Source organism: Artemia franciscana, chromosome 11 (genome assembly GCF_032884065.1).
Source record: "Artemia franciscana chromosome 11, ASM3288406v1, whole genome shotgun sequence".
Taxonomy (NCBI): Eukaryota; Metazoa; Arthropoda; class Branchiopoda; order Anostraca; family Artemiidae; genus Artemia; species Artemia franciscana.
This window is the reverse complement of record NC_088873.1, coordinates 4596688-4620535: the sequence shown is the minus strand read 5'-3', so window position 1 is coordinate 4620535 and position 23848 is coordinate 4596688. Positions and strand designations below refer to the sequence as shown.

The 23848-nt window shown below is 34.8% G+C and overlaps 1 protein-coding gene across 2 annotated transcripts in view; it reads right to left on the bottom strand.

Moving 5' to 3' along the window:
• Positions 1–23848, bottom strand: part of LOC136032707 (protein Wnt-4-like) — a 171363-nt gene that overhangs the window by 52118 nt on the left and 95397 nt on the right. For both annotated transcript variants that reach the window (XM_065713011.1, XM_065713012.1), the window contains exon 4: positions 14647–14803. In XM_065713011.1, coding sequence (XP_065569083.1) covers positions 14647–14803 — 157 coding nt within the window. The remainder of the gene's footprint in view (positions 1–14646; positions 14804–23848) is intronic.

Here is a 23848-nt window from a genome sequence, read left to right as displayed (position 1 = left end):
AATGCATGTTTTGATTTTGGCTCTCAGCAGAGGAATAATTAACACGAAATTTGCAAGTTTATTTTTTTGACTAAATGGCTTTCTCATAGTTTTGATCGAATGATTTTGAGAAAAAAGGGAACGGTGGAGGAAGCCTAGTTGCCCTGCGATTTTTTGGTTACTTAAAAAGGCAACTAGAACTTTTAATTTTTTACGAATGTTTTTATTAGTAAAAGATAAATGTAACCTATAAATTAGCTTACGTAACGCACTTTTGTAAACTCATGTTTTTATTACATATATTAGGGGTTCACCCCCTCGTCAGTACCTCGCTCTTTACACTAAAGATTAAATTTTGTCCCAATTCATCAAGAATGACCCCTGAATCACAAAAGCCGTAGAATAAATAGTTGAAATCACTAAAAATACTTTAGCGTTAAGAGCGAGGTATTAGGAGGTGGTGAGCCCCTCATATGCGTAATAATTTCTGTTCGTTTTAAGCTTTAATGCTGCTCCTTACTTCCAGTGGAAAAACATTTTCATATTTATTTTTTCATTTTTTTTAAATAATGCTAGAACATCCTGCGTTCCCTTCATGGAAATTTTCTTCCCCCATGACAAATTCCTCGATGGAAAGTTCCCAACATATCCCCCTTTTGTCAACCCATCCCCCGCACCAAAAAATCCCCCTGAAAACGTCTGTACACATCCCAATAACCATTACTATATGTAAGCACTGGTCAAAATCTCAAAATGGCTATCTCAAAACTTTGATCCGTTGACTTTGGGATAAAAAAGAGCGTGGGAAGGAGCCTAAGTGCTCTCCAATCATTTTGGTCACTTAGATAGGAAATCACTAAAAATACTTTTGCGTAAAGAGCGTTATTCACCTTTAGAAATCACTAAAAATACTTAAGCGTAAAGAACGAGGTATTAGGAGGAGGTGAGCCCCTCATATGCGTAATAATTTCTGTTCGTTTTAAGCTTTAATGCTGCTCCTTACTTCCAGTGGAAAAAACTTTTATATTTATTTTTTCATTTTTTAAAAAATAATGCTAGAAAATCCAGCGCTCCCTTCATGGAAATTTTTTTCCCCCATGACAAATTCCTCGATGGAAAGTTCCCAACATATCCCCCTCTTGTCAACCCCTCACCCAACCAAAAAATCCCCCTGAAAACGTCTGTACACTTCCCAATAACCATTACTATATGTAAGCACTGGTCAAAGTTTGTAACTTGTAGCCCCTTCCACGGGGACTGTGGGGGAGTAAGTCGTCCCCAAAGACATAGTTATAAGGTTTTTCGACCACGCTGAATAAAATGGCTATCTCAGAATTTTTATCCGTTTAATTTGGCAAAATAATTAGCGTGGGAGGTCCCAAAGACATAGTTATTATCTTTTTTGTCTATGCTGAACAAAATGGCTATCTCAAAACTTTGATCCGTTGACTTTGGGATAAAAAAGAGCGTGGGAGGGAGCCTAAGAGCCCTCCAATCATTTTGGTCACTTAAATAGGGTACTATGACTTTTAATTTCTGTTAGAATGAGCCCACTCGCAACATTCTAGGACCACTGGGTCGATACGATCACCCCTGGGAAAAAAAACAACAAAAAAACAAACTAACAAATAAACACGCATCCATGATCTGCCTTCTAGCAAAAAATTCAAAATTCTATATTTTTGTAGATAGGAGCTTGAAACTCCTACAATAGGGTTCTCTGATACGCTGAATCTGATGGTGTGATTTTCGTTAAGATTCTATATACGATGGGTAAGACTAAACTTGATGAAACTTATTTATTTAAAATTAGCATTAAAATGCGATTCTTTTGATGTAGCTATTGGTATCCATTTTTTAGAGTTTTGGTTACTATTGAGCCGGGTCGCTCCTTACTACAGTTCGTTACCCCGAACTGTTGGATGACCTAGAAGAATGTGCCCAAATCATTTTAGATCTGAATTTAACATCGTCCTTGATCAATTTGTCCAGTATGGTCCTTTTACGTAAGAAAAAAGTGACATAAAAAAAGAAGTGACACATTAAAAATTTCAAAAAAAAACAAATCGGAATTTTAAAAACTGTGTGCAAGTTACAAGAACCGGGGAGGGACAAGTCCAAGATTATTATGGGAATACCGATTCATTATAATTAAAGGTAAACCTAAAAATTTATTAAACGATTTGGAAAATGGTAAGCACATTGTTTGTCGGTTGGACTACACCAACTGGTACAAGTCCTTTAACACGGGGCTTTTGAAGTGGCAGGTCCCAAATAATGTTATTTTTAAGATCTGAAACGGGGAGTGACTTGATACCCCACGGTTTGCTTGCTGGTCCGAAGGTGTACCGTGTGCAAAAGCACAATAAGGATATTAAAAGTCTGCAAAGGGGCGCGTACACACTTTGTAAAGGAAAATTTCAATATGAGTGTTTATAGAAATTCTTTAGAGAATTATTTAGTTCCAAGAGCGAGTGCCATGGACATTCGATCTTTAAAATTTAAAAAGTATACACTTCGAGTTGAAAAAAATGCCATGTCGACTATATCAGACAAAGTCCATGGGCGCGCAGACGGTGGGAGAGTACTACCACACGGTCATTACCTTACTCCAGATTGAGCCGTATGTGTAGAGTACAGACGGTGTCTCAGTCTGGGGAAAGTTCTATAGTTGGTGGGAGGAATTCCTTTTTTCTTTCCCCAAAGTCTCTGTCCTGACAGTCTCCAGCTCAGTATTTTGTTTTGATTGTGTTTTAACATGTTTTAATTTTTCCATATTTATTTATTTATATTTATTTTGTTTATATTTATTTATTTGTTGTACAAGTCGGAAATGTTGTTTTATAAAGTGCTTAATACTACACTATTTTATGTTTCTTTAAGACCATCAACCTGTGCCCGGCCTACCGCAGCGGGCACTATGCCTTCCAGCTGCCGTATTGGCTGTCACGGCTTCTGGGGAATCCGGTCGTGTCCGGCCATCCGGTTGGTGCCATGAGTAAGTTCCTTTTTAAGTTTTTTTTTAAATTCACAAGCGCTTTTTTAATGTTGTTTATTATGTTATGGAAATGTGTATTTTGTTTATTTAAATATTAAAGAAAATTATATGTATTTAATTTTCTAGTATTTATTCAACAGATTGAGGTTAGGTCAGTTGTATTTTGACAGTGAGAAGAGTAATATTTATCAATTTAAAACTCCATTCAGATCATTTCTTTGCAGACCTTCAATTTCTGGCGAAACAACAATTTCAACCAAAGTAATTCAAAATTGTGATGACATGTCTTTTAAAAACCTGAGAAACCCCTATTACGGTTATAGTGTTTGGCAAAAGTCCTATAGTAGAATAAAGACCCTTGCACAAAACATAAAATTGATAAGGGAACTTGAAGTGTTCAACATTATTTGACCAAACTCGTGGTTGATGATTGATCTTTGATTGTTTAGCTGAATCCATTGTCGAATGGTCTCAGGAGATGTTACAGTTATTCAGGATCCGGTCGCATCATAAAAAATATGAGGAAGCTACAAATAAATCCCCTGGCTATATTCTATTGGATCTCAAATTAAACACGCCCAAGGATTTATGTGTGGTCATGGATTTTTTCGGACACTAAAATTACTGTATATCTACTCATGAATAGTAAAAAAAAGGTCATTAGTTGTCATCTTGACAGTGAAGAAACTACATGAAAAAAGAAATTAATTTTCCGTTCTAGGTAATTCAAAACCACGACTTATGAAGGTTATACTCAAGCATGGCATTGACAATGAATTCATTAATCTCCTATCTAAGCTTTGTTTGAATTTAACTAAAGGCATCTAGATTGCCAGAAGTAGTTGGGCAACGGGAAAAGCAACATTGTTCACTTTTATTGGTCCTAGCTTGCGAAAAGAAAGGAAAAAATTTTATAAGAAAAGGACTTGTACAAGCGGGTGGTAGTTTCTTTTCTTTGTTACTGCCAAAAATCGCGGGACTTGTAAACAGCATTCTCTAGATGGCTAAATCCTACAAATTGATATGAATAGAACTCGCTCTTTCAACAAAAGAGCACTTTGGTGTTAATTTGATACATTTATTAACAATGAAACAATTGCTGATGATAAAAATTAATTTTGCTTCAAAATTACCTTCGACCTGACGATAGGAATAAACTCTACCGTGAAAGACCTTTGAAAGTAAACTTTATTGACTAATCTCAAACTCCAAGTTCTGAAGCTTTGAAAGCACCAAAACAGGAAGAAGAAGATTTATCAAAACCTTTCTCAAAGGTTTTATACCTAATACCTCAATCATATTGTGAGCAAAGTAAAAGACTATTGACATATCTCGCTGAAAATGAATATGCACAAGTTGATGACAAAAAGAGTGACGTTTTAATCTATAGAAAGAGTTACAATTTAATTGATTTGGTATGGAATTTAATTACAAATCGTAAAAGACTTCATTTGTATAAATTTCTAATATCGTCAAGCTTTCCAATAAGTCTAATTGGGAATAAACACATTTTAAAACGATTAAGAGAATATGGAGAAATATCAAACGATGTTTTTAAATCGTTTTCGGAAAATACTAGCACACCGATTAATAACGATGATTTAAAAGGAAGTAAGCGAAGGCGTCTTAATATCAGTGCCTACTATCACCTATTAGTATGCAAAAGGGCACCGGACCCTTCATACCACGTTTACGTTCAACATGGCTCAAGTTTTGAAACATGTTTATGAATAGATTGGTGAAACAGGAAGTTTAAGTTTCCCTCCACATTAGCTCGAGTCACTGGAAGTGAAGAGAATTTGGCGACAGAGTACAGAATGAACCCAGTTATATTCTTCATCAAAACCATCGAAATCTTCGTCGTTCGCGGTAGTCATTATCGAAAAACCAAAGGCTTTTCCCATTGCATATATTACAAGCATATCTTTTGACTCTATACAAGATTCAAAGACATCACAATGACCCATACCAGAATATTTTACTTACAATCAGCGTTTTTAGTCACTATGCATATTCCGTTCCATTAGTCTATGATACTCTATCATAGTAATAGTCCAATAAAGGCGGCATTGGCTGAACGTTTGATAAGAACAATTCGACTTTTATTTTCAATATATTGTAAATTGAAAAATACTCCTGCATTTTATTAGTATTTACATAAAATCATGTTAATTTACAATCAAATCTTGATCAATTCTTGTCCAATCATAGTCCTCTTAAAGTTCGTCATAATAACAATGCACTTGACATTTTTCATAGACAATATTCCAATGGAAAGCAGAAATTGAAAAAGAAAAAGAAGTGAAAAAGAAGAAATTTAATCTTGGTGATACAGTTCGAAAGAATCGAGCAAGTAATATTTTTGAAAAGGGGAATTACTTGTGGTCATCTGAACTTTTTAAAATGTCAAAAATCCCAGACAATACACCTATGACGTATCGTCTACGTGATATGAAAGATGATAAGATTCTAGGCGTTTTTTCGAGTATGAATTGCAAAAAGCTAAAACAACAAAATTTATCAGACTGAAAATATATTAAAGAATTGAACTCGCGAGGGTAAGAGACAATTGCTTGTTCACTCGCTAGGATACAACTCTGATTTTGACTCTTGGACAAAACTATCCTCTGCTATCAAAGTGGAGGGGAGGTATGAAGTTGCTCTTGTTGATTATTTTCTCAAAAATACATCTAATATCTTCGGAAAAGATCGTACAGATCACATAAAAATCAGACCAAACGACTGGCCAGAGCATGGGGAGAAAGAGGAATGGATAAAATCACTCAATTCGGATATTTACCCGCATCTCACTCTAAAATACAAGGAATATGGTAGTAAGACTAATTTGGGTCGTGCTATCAATAGAAAAATCTCTGCTCGTGAAACTGGTAAATTTCAATTTACATACTCAAAGGAAGAGGGCGAGATCAATATTAACTCTCCCATCCAGAGTGAAATGGTTTTTCTCGACATTAATCTGAGAGATGTTCTTGGTTTTGAAGGGAATATGATTGAGGGTAAAAGTACCGGAAGCATCAGTGGTATGGTAAGTGTTATTTTGCAAACTATCCACCCGGCTTTTCGTTCTGACGATTGTATATTTCTTTATGTATCCTTTGTTGAGACATTGAGAGTCTTTAATACCGATGTTCCCCTCCCGCGTGCTCTTGAACGAAAAACCACTTAAGAACTCATTCATTACTATAATATAAATCACCTTTAATATATTCCAGTCAACGCTTCGTATTTGGAATTCTCTCAGTTAACATTAAGGAGTGAATTGGGCTGTGATTACATGTAATTTTCGACCCATTCAAAAAGATGGCTAATAGAAAAATTACTTTTAAATGTCCAGATATGGATTGCTACATTCCTACTCTTAGACCACAACAGTTGGGCCACGGAATGGACTATTACAGGGGTCGTCCGTCGATTTCCGGTTAAAGTCTGAGAAATTGGTTTGCTAAGTTGTTTTACTTGACATTACCCTAGGCTAAAAAATGAACTGCACTAGTTGCTGTGGATTTGCATCCTGTACACTACCCTATTCGGGCTTTGGGGAGGATTTAAAAAGTATTTCACAAAATCTCCGGTCTGGTACGTGATCTCTCGATGACCGATTAAAAAAAACGACAAAGCGAAAAAGGTATTAAAAAGGGTGAGAAACACCTCATCACTCATCAGTCTCAAATCAGATCAGAAGCGTAAAACATCACTCCTGTCAAAGAAGGAAAAGAAACCACGAGTAAAAACTTTGAGATCGAAAAAGGATTTTTTCAAGAAATGGTAAATTTAACACATAAGGAATCTCACCCTTCATTCACCTCATCTTTAAATCTTTCCAATGCGGAAAATATTGATGCCAGTGTACAACGTGGCTACCATGAACAATTTAATCCACAACAATCGATCTCCGAAAACGTACATTTTCAAATTTACTCCAGTGAAGACTCTGTCATAGTTTCAACTGCCTGATTTATAGATTTGCATGTGATTGTCAAAAATTTAACAACGAAAAACTAAGTGCAGCCGAAGGGTTATTTTATGAAAATTGTTTACTACACAAATTGTTTAGACAAACCAGTGTCTACATAAATAGAACATTGGTGAGCACAAGCAACAATCTTCAAACTATGCAAGTTATATACAATTCATGTTGATGACGCCAATGTCCTATAGGCTATTGATAAGTTTTGCAATTAGAAATGAATATAACATAAAGAAAGAAAACAGTCAAAAATGGCGTTTTAAAGGCCAAAAGAAAGTACTGAATAAAACACAACAAGCGAATATTTCGAGAGAACAACCGCCTTTGTTCTTCAACGCAAACAGAATAATATGATCAAGGAAAAAACTAAAACCAAAAAACAAGCGTGGAAAGTACAACAAAACTAATGAAAAGAACCGCCAAGATTAAATAAAATTCAATAAAAAGACAAAAAGTTAAAAGAATTAAAATCAATTGCCTAACAAATAATAAAGTTAGTTATTTGCCAACATCCGCAATTTGCACGAAATCCAATCACATATAAACTGCCATCGTTGGATACTAACGAACAACGAAATGAGGCAATTGTCCTCTCAAAATTCGCTTTGTGTATTTTCTTCAGTATTTTCATTTGGCATTTAAAAGCCCCATTTTTGATCGTTTACCACATTGGCAGGCCAATGTGGGGCTTAAGAAATTATTTTTGATATGAATATAAAACGGAGACTGACACTACCAATATACTTAGAGATGCGACAACTAAAGATTTACACTTGATCGGAAAATAAATCATGAAATATGTAATATACCTCAATGGTTGCCTCCCAATGTCAAGATTCATATAAAGCTATAACTCACTCCGTCCAACTTTATTTTGCGAAAAGTAATTAGCACTGTATCTGACTTAACAGTCTCTCTCACCTCGGCAATACTTCCTGCATGATTAAGAGTTCTGTTGCTTTGAGAATTGAGAAATTAGGGGCTAATGGGAATAATATCAAACTGCTCGTTCCTCATACAATAACGAATCAACGACATATTGTTAAGAGCTCACGTACCTACACCGATTCAGTATTCATCAATGTAGAAATTCCTTCAAAACTTGCCTTGGCGTTTGTAAAAAATGCTACTGTCGCAGGATCAAAGACAAATTCCCCCTCATAAATTTGAAATGTTTGGACTTTCGTCTCTTGTATGTAAAGTAAGTGGAATTCCACTCTACAGTCTATCCATTAATAAATCCCACTGGACCCTATACAAATTGACAATGCAATCCCTAGATTGAGATTCAAAACTATTTGAAAATGGTATAACCGATGAAGTTTTTGCAAAAACTCATGGTATAATTGTATTAGATTTGTCTGGTACTCAAGATATGATTATTGTCCGAACGGGTACAGTAAGCTTAGAGTGTTTTGCTAAACCATTGGAGGAGAGTATAGCATTAATCTCTCAATTTGAAACCTACTAGGAAATTACCCAAGATCTCATTGTTCTGTTAGCCTTTGCACCGTGAACTAATAATCAATAATCAAATAATCAATGTATTGAATTCAGACCCTTACATGTCTAAATATAAATCCTATCGCATATCGTCAGATTTTCTCGACCATGTTCAAAGCGTTTACAATACCTTATCAATGTTAAAAGTGAACCGTCGACTTTAAAGACGGGAAATTGACTATGCATCCTTTCCAACAGCGAAGAATATTGAACTTTTTAATCATCTTGGCCTACCGTATGCATTCTACACGCCTGACACTAAAGACTTTCTAGAACAAAGTGAGAAATCTATTATTAAAAATCGGAAGTGAGTACAAGATTTATCAACCAAAAGCTGTGTCTTTCATGCACTATTTTATTCTTCTATGTCGCGGAAAAATTTACAGTAACTTTCTGAGCATTTATGGCGAGAATCTTCCACTGAAAGATTTTCTAGTTGAAAACACTCCTTCCTAGCTATATAATATAAATTTCAATGCCCTAAGAGTGAAATACTTTACAGATGTTTGTGAATTTTTCTATTAGTAAAATTTTTATTTGCAATAGTCTGTGTCCTTTAGATTTCTTCTTTCACGTATAGGTAACCATCGGAACGATAAGTGGGGGCAGTTCGCCAGGATCCAGCTTGTATTCATCTTCGCATGCGAAGTAAGGGTCACATTTTCTACAATATAATGTAATTTCACTTTAATTATATCTGTTTCTAAAGTTAATCATACTATTCTGATTCATATTATAAAATCCACATGTTTCAATTTGTTTATTTGAAGCAATGTCACACACGATATTCTCATATGAAGAATCACTTTCAGTAGCAGCCAAATGAAAATCTGTTGGCTTGTAATCATAGTAGCCAGTATCTTCGCAGCGATGTTGTAAAAACCAAACTCTTTTCCATTTATTATTCCAGCAATTGAAATGTAGAACAGTTTCTTACTCCAGAAACAATTTACAACAACGGCAATACCAGCCTCTTAAAATTAAACTGAGATCACTTTAAGGGTTTTTTGCAATAATACCAGGGTAAGCATTATCTCATTAATCACATTCATCGTAGTGACAATTGGAACATAGAAAACCTCTAGTGTGAGAGTCACAGATCTCTTCAAGACAAAAATTACAGTCTTTAATTTGCACTGCACATCCTTTATGCAATTGACATTGGATTGTATAATCTACACTTTTCTTTATAGTCGTTAATAATAGTACAACTATCACAGGGTGACCAGCTGTTCAATATATATAAACACAATTGACAATTGTAAAACAATTTTCACTCTTGCCTGTCTCACTGCTAAAAAGAAACTGACTTGCGATCAATAAAATGAATATTCTTTGCTATCAATTGTCGCTTATGGTGATCACTTGTTGGGTCACTTGAGAATTGGGAGGAGTAACTGAAACTCTTGGTAATCTTCAAACAGATGAGCAATGTCAATTTGTTTTGTTTCGACGAATATATCAATAAATTGGCTAAATCCCTTGGGACTACGACACAGAAGTCTCTGACAATAGTCCAAAGCTGGAAATTTATTTTTCATTATGATGTCAATCATTCTCTTAGTGAAGATTCTCTTCTGCACTGACAATGTTTGAAAACTATCATATAGAATTAGCCATTTTTCCATAGTAACAAGATTTCCTATTATTTTCCGTCAGTCCAGTTTATTCATTTTTAATCCTGAAACTCTCTCGACCAATTATAGACTAACAAGGATTTTTTCTCGCTAGTAACAAACTCACTCTTTTTTATAGATTGATTCATGGTTCAATGAATGTATCCGTGGGTAAAATATCATTGGCACTAGTAACGTTTGCATTGTTTTTTTTTTCATCAATTCATGTTTAATTTCCTTTTTGATAATCTCCGCTTGTTTCTTTTTTTTACTTGTGGTTTAACCTATGTTGGGATTATTTCTAACTTTTATTTTTATACAGGTTGCACTTTCAGCACATAGATAAGATATATTATATGATAGTGTTGTGGGAGTAGGCTTTATACCATTCGCTGAATGGTAATGGTAAGATTTGGTTTATGAATGGAGGATGGTAAGATTTATCGACATGTAATGCGTTACCAACGCCAGCTGCAAGAAGTCAACCAATGTCATCAGCTAAAAGTTTATATTTGTGTTCTCTTTCACCACTAACTTCTCTGGCAATGCTACTCCCACATACCCACCTCTGTATCACTTAAATTTTCTCGGTAATTCAAAGAAATTTAACTTCTTACTGTCATGACCATGCAAGCATTAATATCCAATAGTGTTACAGTCAGCACTTGTTTCATAATTTATATGTTGCTTATTTCTCAGCATTCAATTCTACTACATGGCTATCATGAACACACGTCTTCTTGGAATATTTCATCCTCACTTAAAAAAAAAGGATGCAGATGTTTGCTCTTCCGATGCAGATATAATACTGAAGCAAATCATATGATTTAACAAGTCAAGCAAGATTTCGTCACCCTCAACATAAGTAAACAAACCCTATTACGTAACAACCAAAGATATCATTAAGTAAACAATTTCTATTTCATAACAATCAAAAATAAACATTCCCTATAACGTAATTAACACCTGCATATTTTAGAAAACATTCCCTATTACGTAACATGCACCTGCATGTTTCCCTTAGGGGGTCGCTGTTAAACTTCTTCATCATCTTAAATTATGAAATGAAGAAAGGATTAGTGGCTATGGGTCTCATAAAACCAGTGAGGGGATACTACTTATACGTTTTATCATTTTGTAATTAAATGAAAATTGAACTGAACATTGAAGATTATATAAGAAATAATACAATTAACCTAGCAAATACAATGTATTTTTAATAATTTTATTTGTTTATGTTTGTCAGTTAACTGATAATAAATTACAGTTCAAATTAGGATCAATCTTTTTATTAGGCGGTGAATGAACGTTCAAAAGATACTGTCATTTCGATCACATATACAGTGACGGTCATCAGCAGATATACTACTGATGTATATCTGCTGACGTCGTTCACTGTATATTCGATCGAAACTTTTTTTTCGCTGTCTAATAATAGGATTTATTCTTATTTGAACTGTTATTTGTCGTCATGTAAAATCAGTGTGTTCTTTGAAAATACCTTTGTGACAACAAATGAGTATGAATAGACGGAATGCATTAATTTGTCTCATTGTTGAAAGGAAACATATTACTAAATAATACAAAGAAAGGGTAAAGTCTCTCCTAAATTTCTTGGGTCTTCTGGAAATTGTAAAAAAAGGAAGTAAAAATTACTTCTTAATTGACCTTCTCCTATTTTCTCTTCTTCCTTTCCTTCTACTTTCCTTACTTACTGCCCTTAAAGTACCAAGGGCATCATATTAAAAAGTTGTCTGTCCCTTAGCCCCTCTAATGTCTATTGACAGCTAAAAACCGCAAAAGTTCTAAGATTTTTCTTTTCTTTGTTTAAAAATTGGAAAGTTTTTAGGGTAGTATCACATTTTTATCAGTGTTGCCACGTCGAACCTTGAAAAAAGCAAAAATAATTAATGAAATTTGGCAACGCTTTTTATTCGCTAAAATCAAAATACTAACAATCTATTGATTCCTAAAAACAAATACGACTTCAAAGGAAATCTATATCTTCGTGAGCCGTTTAGTACCATAAGTTTTTAGCCTATTTTTTGCTTATTTATCTAAGATTCTTTTTACACAAAAAAAAATACCAAAAATATTCACGGCTATATATGGAGGTCTTTTCCATTAAAAACTAAATTCCAGATTTTTTTTTTGTATATATATGTGGTTGTTTAATCTCCCATTCAACCAATTTTGACCATCAGATTTCATTTTTACTGTCCTAAGTACTGCAAACATTACGTTGCTGTTGTTGTTTCTTTTTTTAACCACGCTTTGTATATTCTCCTTTCTTTTGGATGGGTATTTACCTCATATTTATAACAGGAACATATGTCTTGTGAACAAACAACTCTTTTAGGCACAAGTCTTTGAATCAAGATTAGAACAATTGAGGCTACAGTGATGTCTGTGGCTGTGGTCAAGTATAATTCTGAAGTGCGCGCACTTCAGAAGAGGAATTGTTACATTTTTTGAAGAGAAATTGTCTGCGGATCCTTTTGGGTACTCGTCTGACTGACCGTACTCAAAGCAGTAGGCTGTACGAAAATTGTGGTTCTATCCCACTTTATAAGGCTAAAATGAGGGAAATGTTGAGATCAGGGTCGTATCCAGAGGGGGATTAAGGGGCTTAAACACTCCTCCCCTCCAAAATGTTTGTCTGACTCGTAATATTAAAAAAATGAATGTAAACAGACTTTTTATGCGGTTTTTAAAAAGTTTTATTACTCCCCTTCCGAAATAAAAATCCTTTTGTAATCCCCTCACCACCAAAAAAAAAATTACTGAATACAACCCTGGTCGAGATGGTTAGGTGAAGTTTCGCATATAAAGGATGACACATTACTAAAGATCGTCCTTGTCAACCAAACATCTTTGGCCAAGCAAAACAAAGTATCGTAGGAAGAGGTCGTATGCTAAGAAATATTACAGAAAGGAGCCCTAACCCATTATGGGACGAACAGCAGTGTTGGGCTCAGGCGGCTTGGTTTTGCAATAAGTAGTTAGAACTAGTAGTAGTCTTAGTAGTTCTTATGCATCATAAGTTTTTTGCTAATGGAAAAATCCTCATAATTGGAAAATAAGGGATAAATAGAGATTTTTATAAGCAAACAATGAAAAACAAAAATTATAAAATAGATTCACCCCAAGGTTATTCAAGGTATGTGTTGTACAGAATAATAATAATAATAATGGAACATGGAGAAAGAAACATATAATGAAAGCACTAAAAAAGAACAAACGCTTAAAAATACACTGACAATTACCCACAAACGATTAATACACCCTAACGGAAAGTCTACGTCTAAATCAGATCGCTGTCTTAATCTGCCTTCTAATACATCCGTCTTATCACATATCAAATATTATAAGTATATAATACCCTTAAAAAAATGCTTTATTAGAAATAAATTATAGAGGCAATACATTATCAATCTGGGCTCAACAAAGATATACTAGTAGCCTATTTAGGCTTTGGTATTTTTAACCTATCCCTGTTTTTTAGCTAATTATTAATAATAATAATAATAATAATAAATTATTTGAACCCTCTATGCATACAAAAATGCACTTAGAGGAACATGGAAAAAGAAATATACATATTAAGAACACTTATCATCACAAACACTAAAAAATACGGTAACAATGATTCACAAACGGTTGGTACACCCCAATGGAAAATCTACGACTGACTCAGATTGCTCTAAAACATCCATCTTATCACATATCTCGAAAATTCCACAACGTTTGAAGATATAACTGTTACGGGACCAAATAGGAACACGGAGAAAATTCTTACAAAATTTAAATTTAAAAAGACATATAAAAATTTCTTAAAAATTTAAATTCTTTAAAAATTTTTAAACTCCTAAAAATTTAATTTAAATTTAAAAAGACAGGCCGAATTAGTTGACGTTCAACGGGGGAGGAAAAAAGTTATAAAGCTGACCAAGCGTTTTTTTGTTTTTTGTCAAATTGGCCTTTAACTCTAAAAAAAAATGTCCATTGGCCTTTCTCAACTTCTCTCTCAACACATTTATTGTTAGTGACCGTGTTGCTTGAATCAAGGTCACGAATGCAAGTCCAAGGTGTTTGAGAGACGCAGTGACAAAAATTGAATCAGGGCCAACTTGAATTTTTGAATCAGGAGGGTGAAGACAACCAAAAACGAAAAAATTCAGCTTGAGCAGAAGCAACTGACATCCTGATATCGGACAACCCGGCATAAAGACTGTTCACACCAACCTGCAGCGATTGCGAGTTATCAGACATCGGAAGGACATCCGTGTACGAAAGGCAAGTAGCGTCAATAGATGGCTCGATAAGAAAATTCTGGGGTATTCTGGGGGCTGCTCAGCGAATGTCACACAAACATGCAGGTAGATTGTAGCAGGTAGATGTAGATAGATTTTCCCTCTTTTTCAGAAGCAGTAAATACTAATACTATCTAAAATACTATTTTTTAGCACCTTTATCTTTGGCTAACATCTAGGATATTGATAGTCTTAATGTTCATAATATTTTTGAAAGTTTCGTGTTTCTTATAATATTAATGAACTTACCTACATCCTCCCCACTTCCATCCTTCAGGCGTAGATCTGCCTTGCTTTCTCATATCACACGAACATTCTGTTAAATTTCCCAAACTACAGGCTTGAGTTACAGCATGGACAACACCAGCACTTGTTACAGCATATATGAAAGCTGTCTCTTTACTTCCTGAAAGAAAGCCACTTTTAATCATAGCTTCCTGGATAAGAGCCTTAATTAGGTCTCTAATAAATGTGCGCTAAGAAGGTATTGTTTTGCTGCGAAACCCAATTTTTATCTTAGAAGTGTCAACGGGTATATAATCTATATATGCTTTCCCACTTTCGGTTCCAAAAACTGCTTTAAGCCGGCTACTAGGCCTTAAGATATTTTAGTTTAGTAAATGCTTCAAGCCACAGAAGCTTAACGACCTTAATTGCGCTCCGGAAGTCAGTTTTCAGTAATAATTATTAATTACTTGTTAGATTTCCGTTACAAAACACTCCATGACAAAAAAAAATAAATAATAGTGAATTTTTAGCATTACAAATACAGAAAGACGCTTGCCTCTTTTGCTTCTTATGAGTATATAAAAATTAGATATCCTGTTATTAGCCATCATTGGTGGAAGACTACAACCCATAATTGATAGTTGGCTACTGACGTTCTGAGTTTTCTTACCTAGCCTTGTCTAATATCTAACTAACAACTACTTGAAGATAACTGTGTCAAATAATTAAAATCTAAGTGATGGGGCAAAATTGATTTTTCAACATCTACGGGGAGAGACAAACTTAGGATTTCTCGATTTCTTTTTCCATATGAAACACCTAAAAAGGCATTTTTTCGATGGAAATCCCCCCCCCCAAAGCAACATATTTTGCAAAATCTGGAAAAGAAATCAAGGGGGGTAACAAAATAAACGAGGTTAACCCGTATTTCCCTCCCCACAAATTGAAGCTGCTGCAAGAAAAATATCAGCCTTTCCCCTCTCCCAGAAAATGTGATGTGGTGTAACATAAAATCTTTTGGATTATAAAAGCTGAACTTATGTCCCTGGCTTTTCAATTGGTATTACCTCTTCTCCGGTTGTTTGTACAACCATCGACAACTTATCATTTGTGTGGGTGTTAGGACCATTCGGTCGTCCCGTCTCAAAACTTGGTAACTACACATCAAATTGATTTTGTTTAAGATGGCCCCACCCTGACATTGACATGGGGAATGAAATGTTAGAATGATTCCATCTGATATAATTTCTTAGGTACGACCTAATTTCGATAGGGGTGAAAACAGATTTTATCGATATCCTGCACCGAAGATCTAGAAACAGTGTACTAGAATACAAATAAAATAAAATCAAGTATACAGGTTCAGTAGAAAATGGAGAGGTGAAGACGGGAAGAAAACAGACTTAAGAAAGACCATTGACGGGTTTCCATGTCTTCACTTATTCTTCATGTTCAAAAAATTAATTTTGTTTTGCAATATTAAAAAAAATTGAAAAATAAACATGTAGGCTTTGGCAGAGCACAACAGCATCGGTGTCAATACCTCCCAGTAAGCTGCAGGGATCATCTTCATAAGTTATTCATTTCAAATAAAAACATTACATTACTGTTCAAGCTTCAATGCATTTCCAGTACTAATAAGACAGTTACATCCATCCAAGCCATACAAGAGCTCAGTTTTCAGGGGCAGAGTAATAACGCTGCCTAAGTAAAGGGTGATGTGTGCTAAATGCATTATTTATTTATTTGTTTCTTTTTTCTTAGACCAGGGCATTTCACATCGAAGGACTTGTCGTAGGAAATTCGAAAAGGGCTCATTCAATTGGAGATCAAAACGTCTAGTGCCCATTTTCTTCGACGAAAGGGATTGGAGGACAGCTGGCTCCCCTCACACGCCCACCATTCCCCCAAACACATCCAATAAAAATTTTGAGATAGCCATTTTGTTCAACGTAGTTGAAAAGTCTGGAAATTATGTTTTTGAAGATGACAGCCTCCCCACAGACAAGGGTTGCAAGTTAAGTCTGGAAATTATGTTTTGAAGATGACAGCCTCCCCACAGCCCTCAAGACAAGGGTTGCAAGTTATGTCCAAGTTATGCAAGTTATCTACTATTACCCCAAACACATCCAATCAAAATTTTGAGATAGCCATATAGCTCGGTAGGGTCAAAAGGTCCAGAAATTAAGTATTTAAGAATGACATCCCCCCCACATCCCTCAGGGCAAGGGTTATAAATTATATCCTGGGGCCATATAAGGTTTCTACAGAAAGGTTGGTCGTATAAACTTCGGAGGGGATTTATATGATTGGTAATAAGACTTTTAAATAGCATTTTTAAGATTCAAAGTCATCGGAGGGCAGATATTCCACCCCAACTCCTCGTATTTTCTCAAAATGCATCTGATAGAAATTTTGAAATGGCCACTTGTTGTCGTAGAAACTTCAAAAATGCTCATTCAATTGGAAATAGAAAGGACCTTTTTTAATAGTCAAAAGTGAATGGAGGGCAACATGCCCCCCCCACACCCATGAATTTCCAAAGCACATCTAATCAAAATTTTGACATAGCCAGTTTGTTCAGCGTAGTTGAAAGACCTGGGAAATATATCTTTGAGAATTACACACACCCCTCAGCGCAAGGGTTGCAAGTTATACCCCGAAGGCGGCATATAAGGTTCTTATGGAAGTTGTGGTCCAGTGAACTTTAGAAGAAGCTCATTTAATTTGAAATGTATAGTTTTAGTTCCCTTTTAAGAGGCAAACATGAGGAAGAGCAGCTAGCCCCCCTCCGTGACATCCTCTTTTTCCAAAATGCATTCAATTGAGAACGCATTCAATTGAGAACGCATTCAATTGAAAAAAAAACGCAAAATGCATTCAATTGAAAAAAAAATGAAATTTCTTCATATTGAATTTTGAAAATTCTTTGACTTTCTGCATAATATTTATTTTTAAGTTTTGCCAATGCTAAAATATGTGTTTGAAAAGATGTTAAATTCACTCCTCGTCTATTAGAAAGTTTGAACACTACAACTTTTTTTTTTAATTACATATAGTCGACAGATTCTTAATTTTTAAGCTCATTTTTTCCGTCAATTCGCAAAGAAAAAAAGACACCTTAGTCTTCAAGTATAAATACTTGATACAAAAAAGCAGTTTTATTTCGTAACCAAGCTCCCCACCTTCATGATTTTCCTGATCAGTAGTTGTATCTAATTTGTAAATACCAGAAAAAACATACTGTGGAAAATTTGCTTTTAAGAGATCACCCCCTCAGTCTTTTTCTTAATTTACACCACTGAAAGTAGTCTGAAAGAGCTTTCTTTTCTAGGCCTCCAGATCCTTTGGCGAAACGTGATTCGTCTACTAACATTCAAGAGAGCCAAGGCAGTTTCATAAATAATTACAGCCAAGCTTATTCAGAGCCAACTCTGAACTCAGCTTTCAGCTTGGAGCTGGGACGCTTATTGTTTGATAAACAACCAGTCGAGTACTCAAAACTAGTTTTAGAACTTTTTTCTAATAACACATAATGGATCTTCCTCAGTTTCAAAGCACCCACATCTTAGAACCATAGGATTTGACTATCAAGACGTTGCGGCCTAAATGGTGGCTGCCTTGTCTACTTTAGTTCTGCTCTAGGATGGATAATAGACTGTCTATCAACAAGAGAAATGAATTATTTTTGTAGAATTCTGAAAAAGCTATAACAGCTTTGCCTCTCACAGAGATTATCTGTCTTGGTTTTACTCTAATTAGCCATGGCTCTCAAGTTTTTCATCACTTCCACCAAGTCGATTTTGATTCAAAAATCAACGGTTGTTGACAAATATAAAAAAATAAGGTCGACATTAGGACACAACTGGGGACATTGTATCAAAGGGGAGGGGCATATCCAATTTTTCAGATACAGTTTGGCAAAAAAAAAAATACAACCGTTTGATGTAGCAGCCCAGGAGATCCAACAACAAAATCATGCTATACCACGATTATTCTAGACTATTATGTCTAGATTAACCACACACATCTGCTAAAGAGTAACAAATAGAATCAGGTTTGTACTCTTCTGTTATACATCGCTGCTTTCATTATTTAGTGTTTTAGAACCTTCAATAGATTTCCCACAATTAGCTTATGACATTCACTACCTTCTTTTGTTCAAGATTCGACACGCGTCACAATTGAAAATGTTTTACAATTCAGAATAGACAGGATTCTAAAGGTAAGTTAGATCGATCAAGGATGGCAATCCTAACAAAAGATTATCGGCTAACAACAAGCAATCCATCTTTCAATTAAGCATAGTACTTGTATAGTTAAACGTCTGGGTAGAATTTCTGTGATTATGCTCATTAGTTTGCAAAATATTTTGTTTATGGAATCTATCCAAAGATATGCATAGTTGTATAAAAGTACATAGCTTTTAGCAGCACTTGCGTGTTAACGCCCCCGCAGCAGAAGTTGTGCTAATGTTGAGATAGCTAAGAAATAGACATAACTTTAGAATCAGAATTTCATCCTGAACACAAATATAACATTCATAGGCTATGTTTTCATGAAAGAACCTAACTTCACTTATTGAGTGCGTTCTGAATAATACAAAAGTACCTTAGCTTTCCCCTACCAATCCTAATTTTGAAATATATACCCAGAATAATCAATTTGATGAAAAGAGTGACACAAAATTCATTGTATATATATATACATTTCAGGGTACACGTTTGCACATTTAGGGGTGTACAGCTCATTTCTGATGCAAATGAATGCCATACTTGGATTCAGGATACAATTCTGATTTTAATTGTAAGTCTATTTCTCACCTATCTCAATATGCTGTTACTCATAAAGTTTACTAACAGGTCTACCCCTATCTATATTTGGACGCAATATATTTGACCTTAATTTTGGGCTTTAAATCTCTTTTTCATTTAAAGTATGTCTATCTCAATAGAACAACTTCTGCTGCAGTGGTGTTAATACGAAACTACCCTTTTAGCTTCAAAATGCATTCTTCAAACAGGATCTGATGCTAAAAAAGTGAATAATAAAAATATAATTAATGGGGGAAATATAGAGAGGAGAGAAACATAGTCAAAGAAACGAGAAAAATCCTTCGAAATTACAAATAAAACTTCTGAAAAGTGATCATTTCTAGATTTTGTTGTCATGGATGCGATTATTTCGTAATTGTTTGTAGAATGTCTGGGATTATGTTCATTAGTTAGCAAAATATTTTGTTTGAGGAATCTATACAAAGGTATGTATAAATAGGATAGGTAGATAGATACTTTATTAGTGACTAAATAGGTAGCCCGGTCTACAACCACAGAAAATATAAACTGACACTAAACGAAATAAGAAATAAACAGACAAAAAAATGCAAAAAAAAAATACGGATAAAATAAAAGTTAGAGAAAAAAAGGACTATGAACTAAACCACAAGCGTATCAATTTTTAAAAATAGGATATGAAACTAAAAATGGAATTAATAAGAAGTTAGTTTGAATAATTCAGGGGAAAATACAGGAACAAAAAAGACAAATTAGGAGCGTCCATTTAGATACAAGGAAATCTAATTTCTGGAGACACGAATAATTCACCCTTTTCGTTACCTGGTAATTCATTTACGCTGGGAATAAATGAAGGACAAGAAATGATGATGGATAACAAAAAGATTGATCAATTGGATAGCTTAAATACATGGGTATTATTAATAGTAAAGCTGGTGGATGCAGTGGACATTTCAACAGTAAAATGGCCAAGACCCGGTGTGTTTTTTTGCATTTGAAAAGAGTTATATAATATAAAGGTTCGTATATAAAGGATATATACGGACCAAGATTGGAATAAAGGGAACTCCATTTATGATAGTGGTTGAGTATGGTTCTGAAACGTGGGCGCTTCAGAAGACATATTAGGACTTGTTAGATGTTTTTCAGAATAATTGTCCAAAATAGTTTTGGATACCCGTTTGACTGGCCGTATTTCAAACAGTAAGCTGTAAAAAATTGTGGTTCTATCCCACTTTCTAAGGCCGTAATGGAAGAAACATTAGGACATCTAGGACAAATTTTCCCGATAAAGAATGACAGAATGCAAAAGATTATCCTGTCCTTTATGGCCAACCAACTCATCGAAAAGCAGGTCGACCCCAAATCGGCTGAGAAGAGGTTGTAAGAAAGGGTTTAGAGGAAATTGAAATTTCTCGGGAGGGTGTAAAGAGGGAAGCTTTGAATAGACTGAGATGGAGGAGGAGTTTTCGCAGCTGTGTTGGCCTCAGGTGGCAGGTGTTACAGTGATTTCTTATTAGTAGTAGTAGATTGGTTCTTTCAGGAGTCAGAAAATTGAGCCTGAATTTAGCCAGAAAAAGAAACGAAAGTCTTAGAGCCAGAAAACTAATTAAGCACAAAATCTTAGTTCGTAGGAGGTATAAAGCTTTACCTGAGTTATGATACTTTTTGCTTGGCTGATTAGGCTACCGTTCGTGCACGCCACTGTCAATGTGTTTTCTTTTTTTTTCCTTTGTTTTTTTTTTACCTTGACTGGACTTAAAAAAAGCACCTTATATTTTCAAGAAAGTCAATTCAATTTAGAGAATTCAGATTGTTTCAGAATAGAGAAAGTTAAAACCCTGTAACGCAATTATAGTAGCATCCTCTAAAAAAAGCACAGCTCCTGACAGAGTAAAAAAAACACTTTTGAATATATTTTATCTCTTGTGAAGAATAGATTTCCCTCTTGTAAGTTATGGTTGCCAAAGAGGACAATGCCTTTAAATAAACGTAGGAATATGAAGCAGACGTAGCATGCCAGGTGGTCTACGCGACGATTTTCAAAGCAATTTCACGCGTACCGAGGGTTACTTTTATATTAAAATATCCGCCTTGATTAATGTAAAAGTTAAATTAAAACCTCTCGTCACAGAGGGTATAATTTTGCTTATTCATCTTGGTTCAAATCTTGAAAAAGTTAACGTCTTAATTTATTGAATGTATCCACTTTTTTTTACTGTAATTTGACATGGTTAATTAAAGCTGTTATTAACTTGCTGTTCCTGCTATGTAGCAAATTGCTGAAGAATGAGTTAGAAGGAACGCTGATCACTATATGCAATTATTGTGCAGTAGGTGAAAGCGACAAACTAAACATAAGAAAAAAGGGCACTTGTGGATTATTCAGAACACAATAAGTGAAGTTAGGTTCTTTCGTGAAACAAACTACGATGCGAAAATCCGATTTCATAGCCAAAAAGTGGCGTAATAAACGGCACCGAGGTATATCCCGCCATCATTTATAATCATGCTTAGTAGAGTACATGTGGTGGGCGGCAGTAAAGGCAGAAGGAAGATCTCTTTTTAACGCGATTTTTAACGACATTTCTGCGTTCTGGGTCCATAATTCTAAGTTTTAATTTTACAATTTTCCCAATAAAGTATTATATTTTCATCATATTTTGTTTTATTTCACTAGCTTTATCAAAAGTTTGGGCTATATCTTTTCACATTAGGGGGAGGGGGTACGTTATATCAAACACTTAACCTAATCTAACCACCTCTATATATAAAATGTTTAATTAAAATATACCTACATCGTTGTTTGTTTCACGAAAGAGCCTAACTTCACTTATTGAGTGTGTTCTGAATAATACACAAGTACCGGAAAAGTGCAACGTATAAATAAAAGTTCAATAGGGACAAGTCCTTTTATTTAACAGTGAAACAGCAACAAAATCTCTAGATATTTTGGTTATATATACTGTGGCCGAATGTTTAGTTTGTTGTTTGCATAAATGTTGATATTTTATTCATAAATTAATTAAAAAAAAACTTTCCGAAAAAGATATTTTCCAAAGAAAAGTAAAGGTGATATCAAACAGTTCGTGGCAACGAACTGTAGTAAGGAGCGACCCGGCTCAATAGTAACCAAAACTCTAAAAAATGGAATTTTGATACCAACCCCTACATCAAAAGAATCGCATTTTAATGCTGATTTTAAATATATAAGTTTCATCAAGTTTAGTCTTACCCATCAAAAGTTACGAGCCTGAGAAAATTTGCGTTATTTTAGAAAATATGGGGAACAGCCCCCTATAAGTCATAGAATCTTGACAAAAATCACACCATCAGATTCAGCGTATCAGAGAACCCTACTGTAGAAGTTTCAAGCTCCTATCTACAAAAATGTGGAATTTTGTATTTTTTGCCAGAAGGCAGATCACGGATGCGTGGTTATTTTTTTTTTTTTTTTTTTCCAGGGGTGATCGTATCGACCCAGTTGTCCTAGAATGTTGCAAGAGGGCTCATTCTAACGGAAATGAAAAGTTCTAGGGCCCTTTTTAAGTGACCAAAAAAATTGGAGGGCACCTAGGCCCCCTCCCAAGCTAATTATTTTACCAAAGTCAACGGATCAAAATTCTGAGATAGCCATTTTATTCAGCGTAGTCGAAAAACCTTATAACTATGTCTTTGGGGACGACTTACTCCCCCACAGTCCCCGTGGGAGGGGCAACAAGTTACAAACTTTGACCAGTGCTTACATATAGTAATGGTTATTGGGAAGTGTACAGGCGTTTTCAGGAGGATTTTTTTGGTTGGGGGAGGGGTTGAGAAGAGGGGGATATGCTGGGGTACTTTCCATCGATAGTTTGTCATGGGGGAAGAAAATCTCCATGAAGGGAGCGCAGGATTTACTAGCATTATTTAAAAAAAAATAACAATGAAAAAATAAATATGAAAAAGTTCTTTCAGCTGGAAGTAAGGAGCAGCATTAAAACTTAAAACAAACAGAAATTATTACCCATTTGAGAGGCTCACCTCCTCCTAATACCTCGCTCTTTACGCTAAAGTATTTTTAGTAATTTCAACTATTTATTCTACGTCTTTTGTGATTCTGGGGTCATTCTTAATGAATTGGGACAAAATTTAAGCTTTAGTATAAAGAGCGAGGATCTGACAAGGGGGCGAACCCCCTCATATATGTAATAAAAATATGAGAATACAAAAGTTCTTTATGTAAGCTAATTTATAAGTTACGTAAATCTTTTACTAATAAAAATATCCGTAAAAAATTAAAAATTCTAGTTGCCTTTTTAATTAACCAAAAAATCGGAGGGCAACTAGGCTTCTTCCCCCGCTCTTTTTTTCTCAAAATCATTCGATCAAAATTATGAGAAAGCCATTTAGCCAAAAAAAAAGTGCAAATTTTGTTTTAATTATTCCTC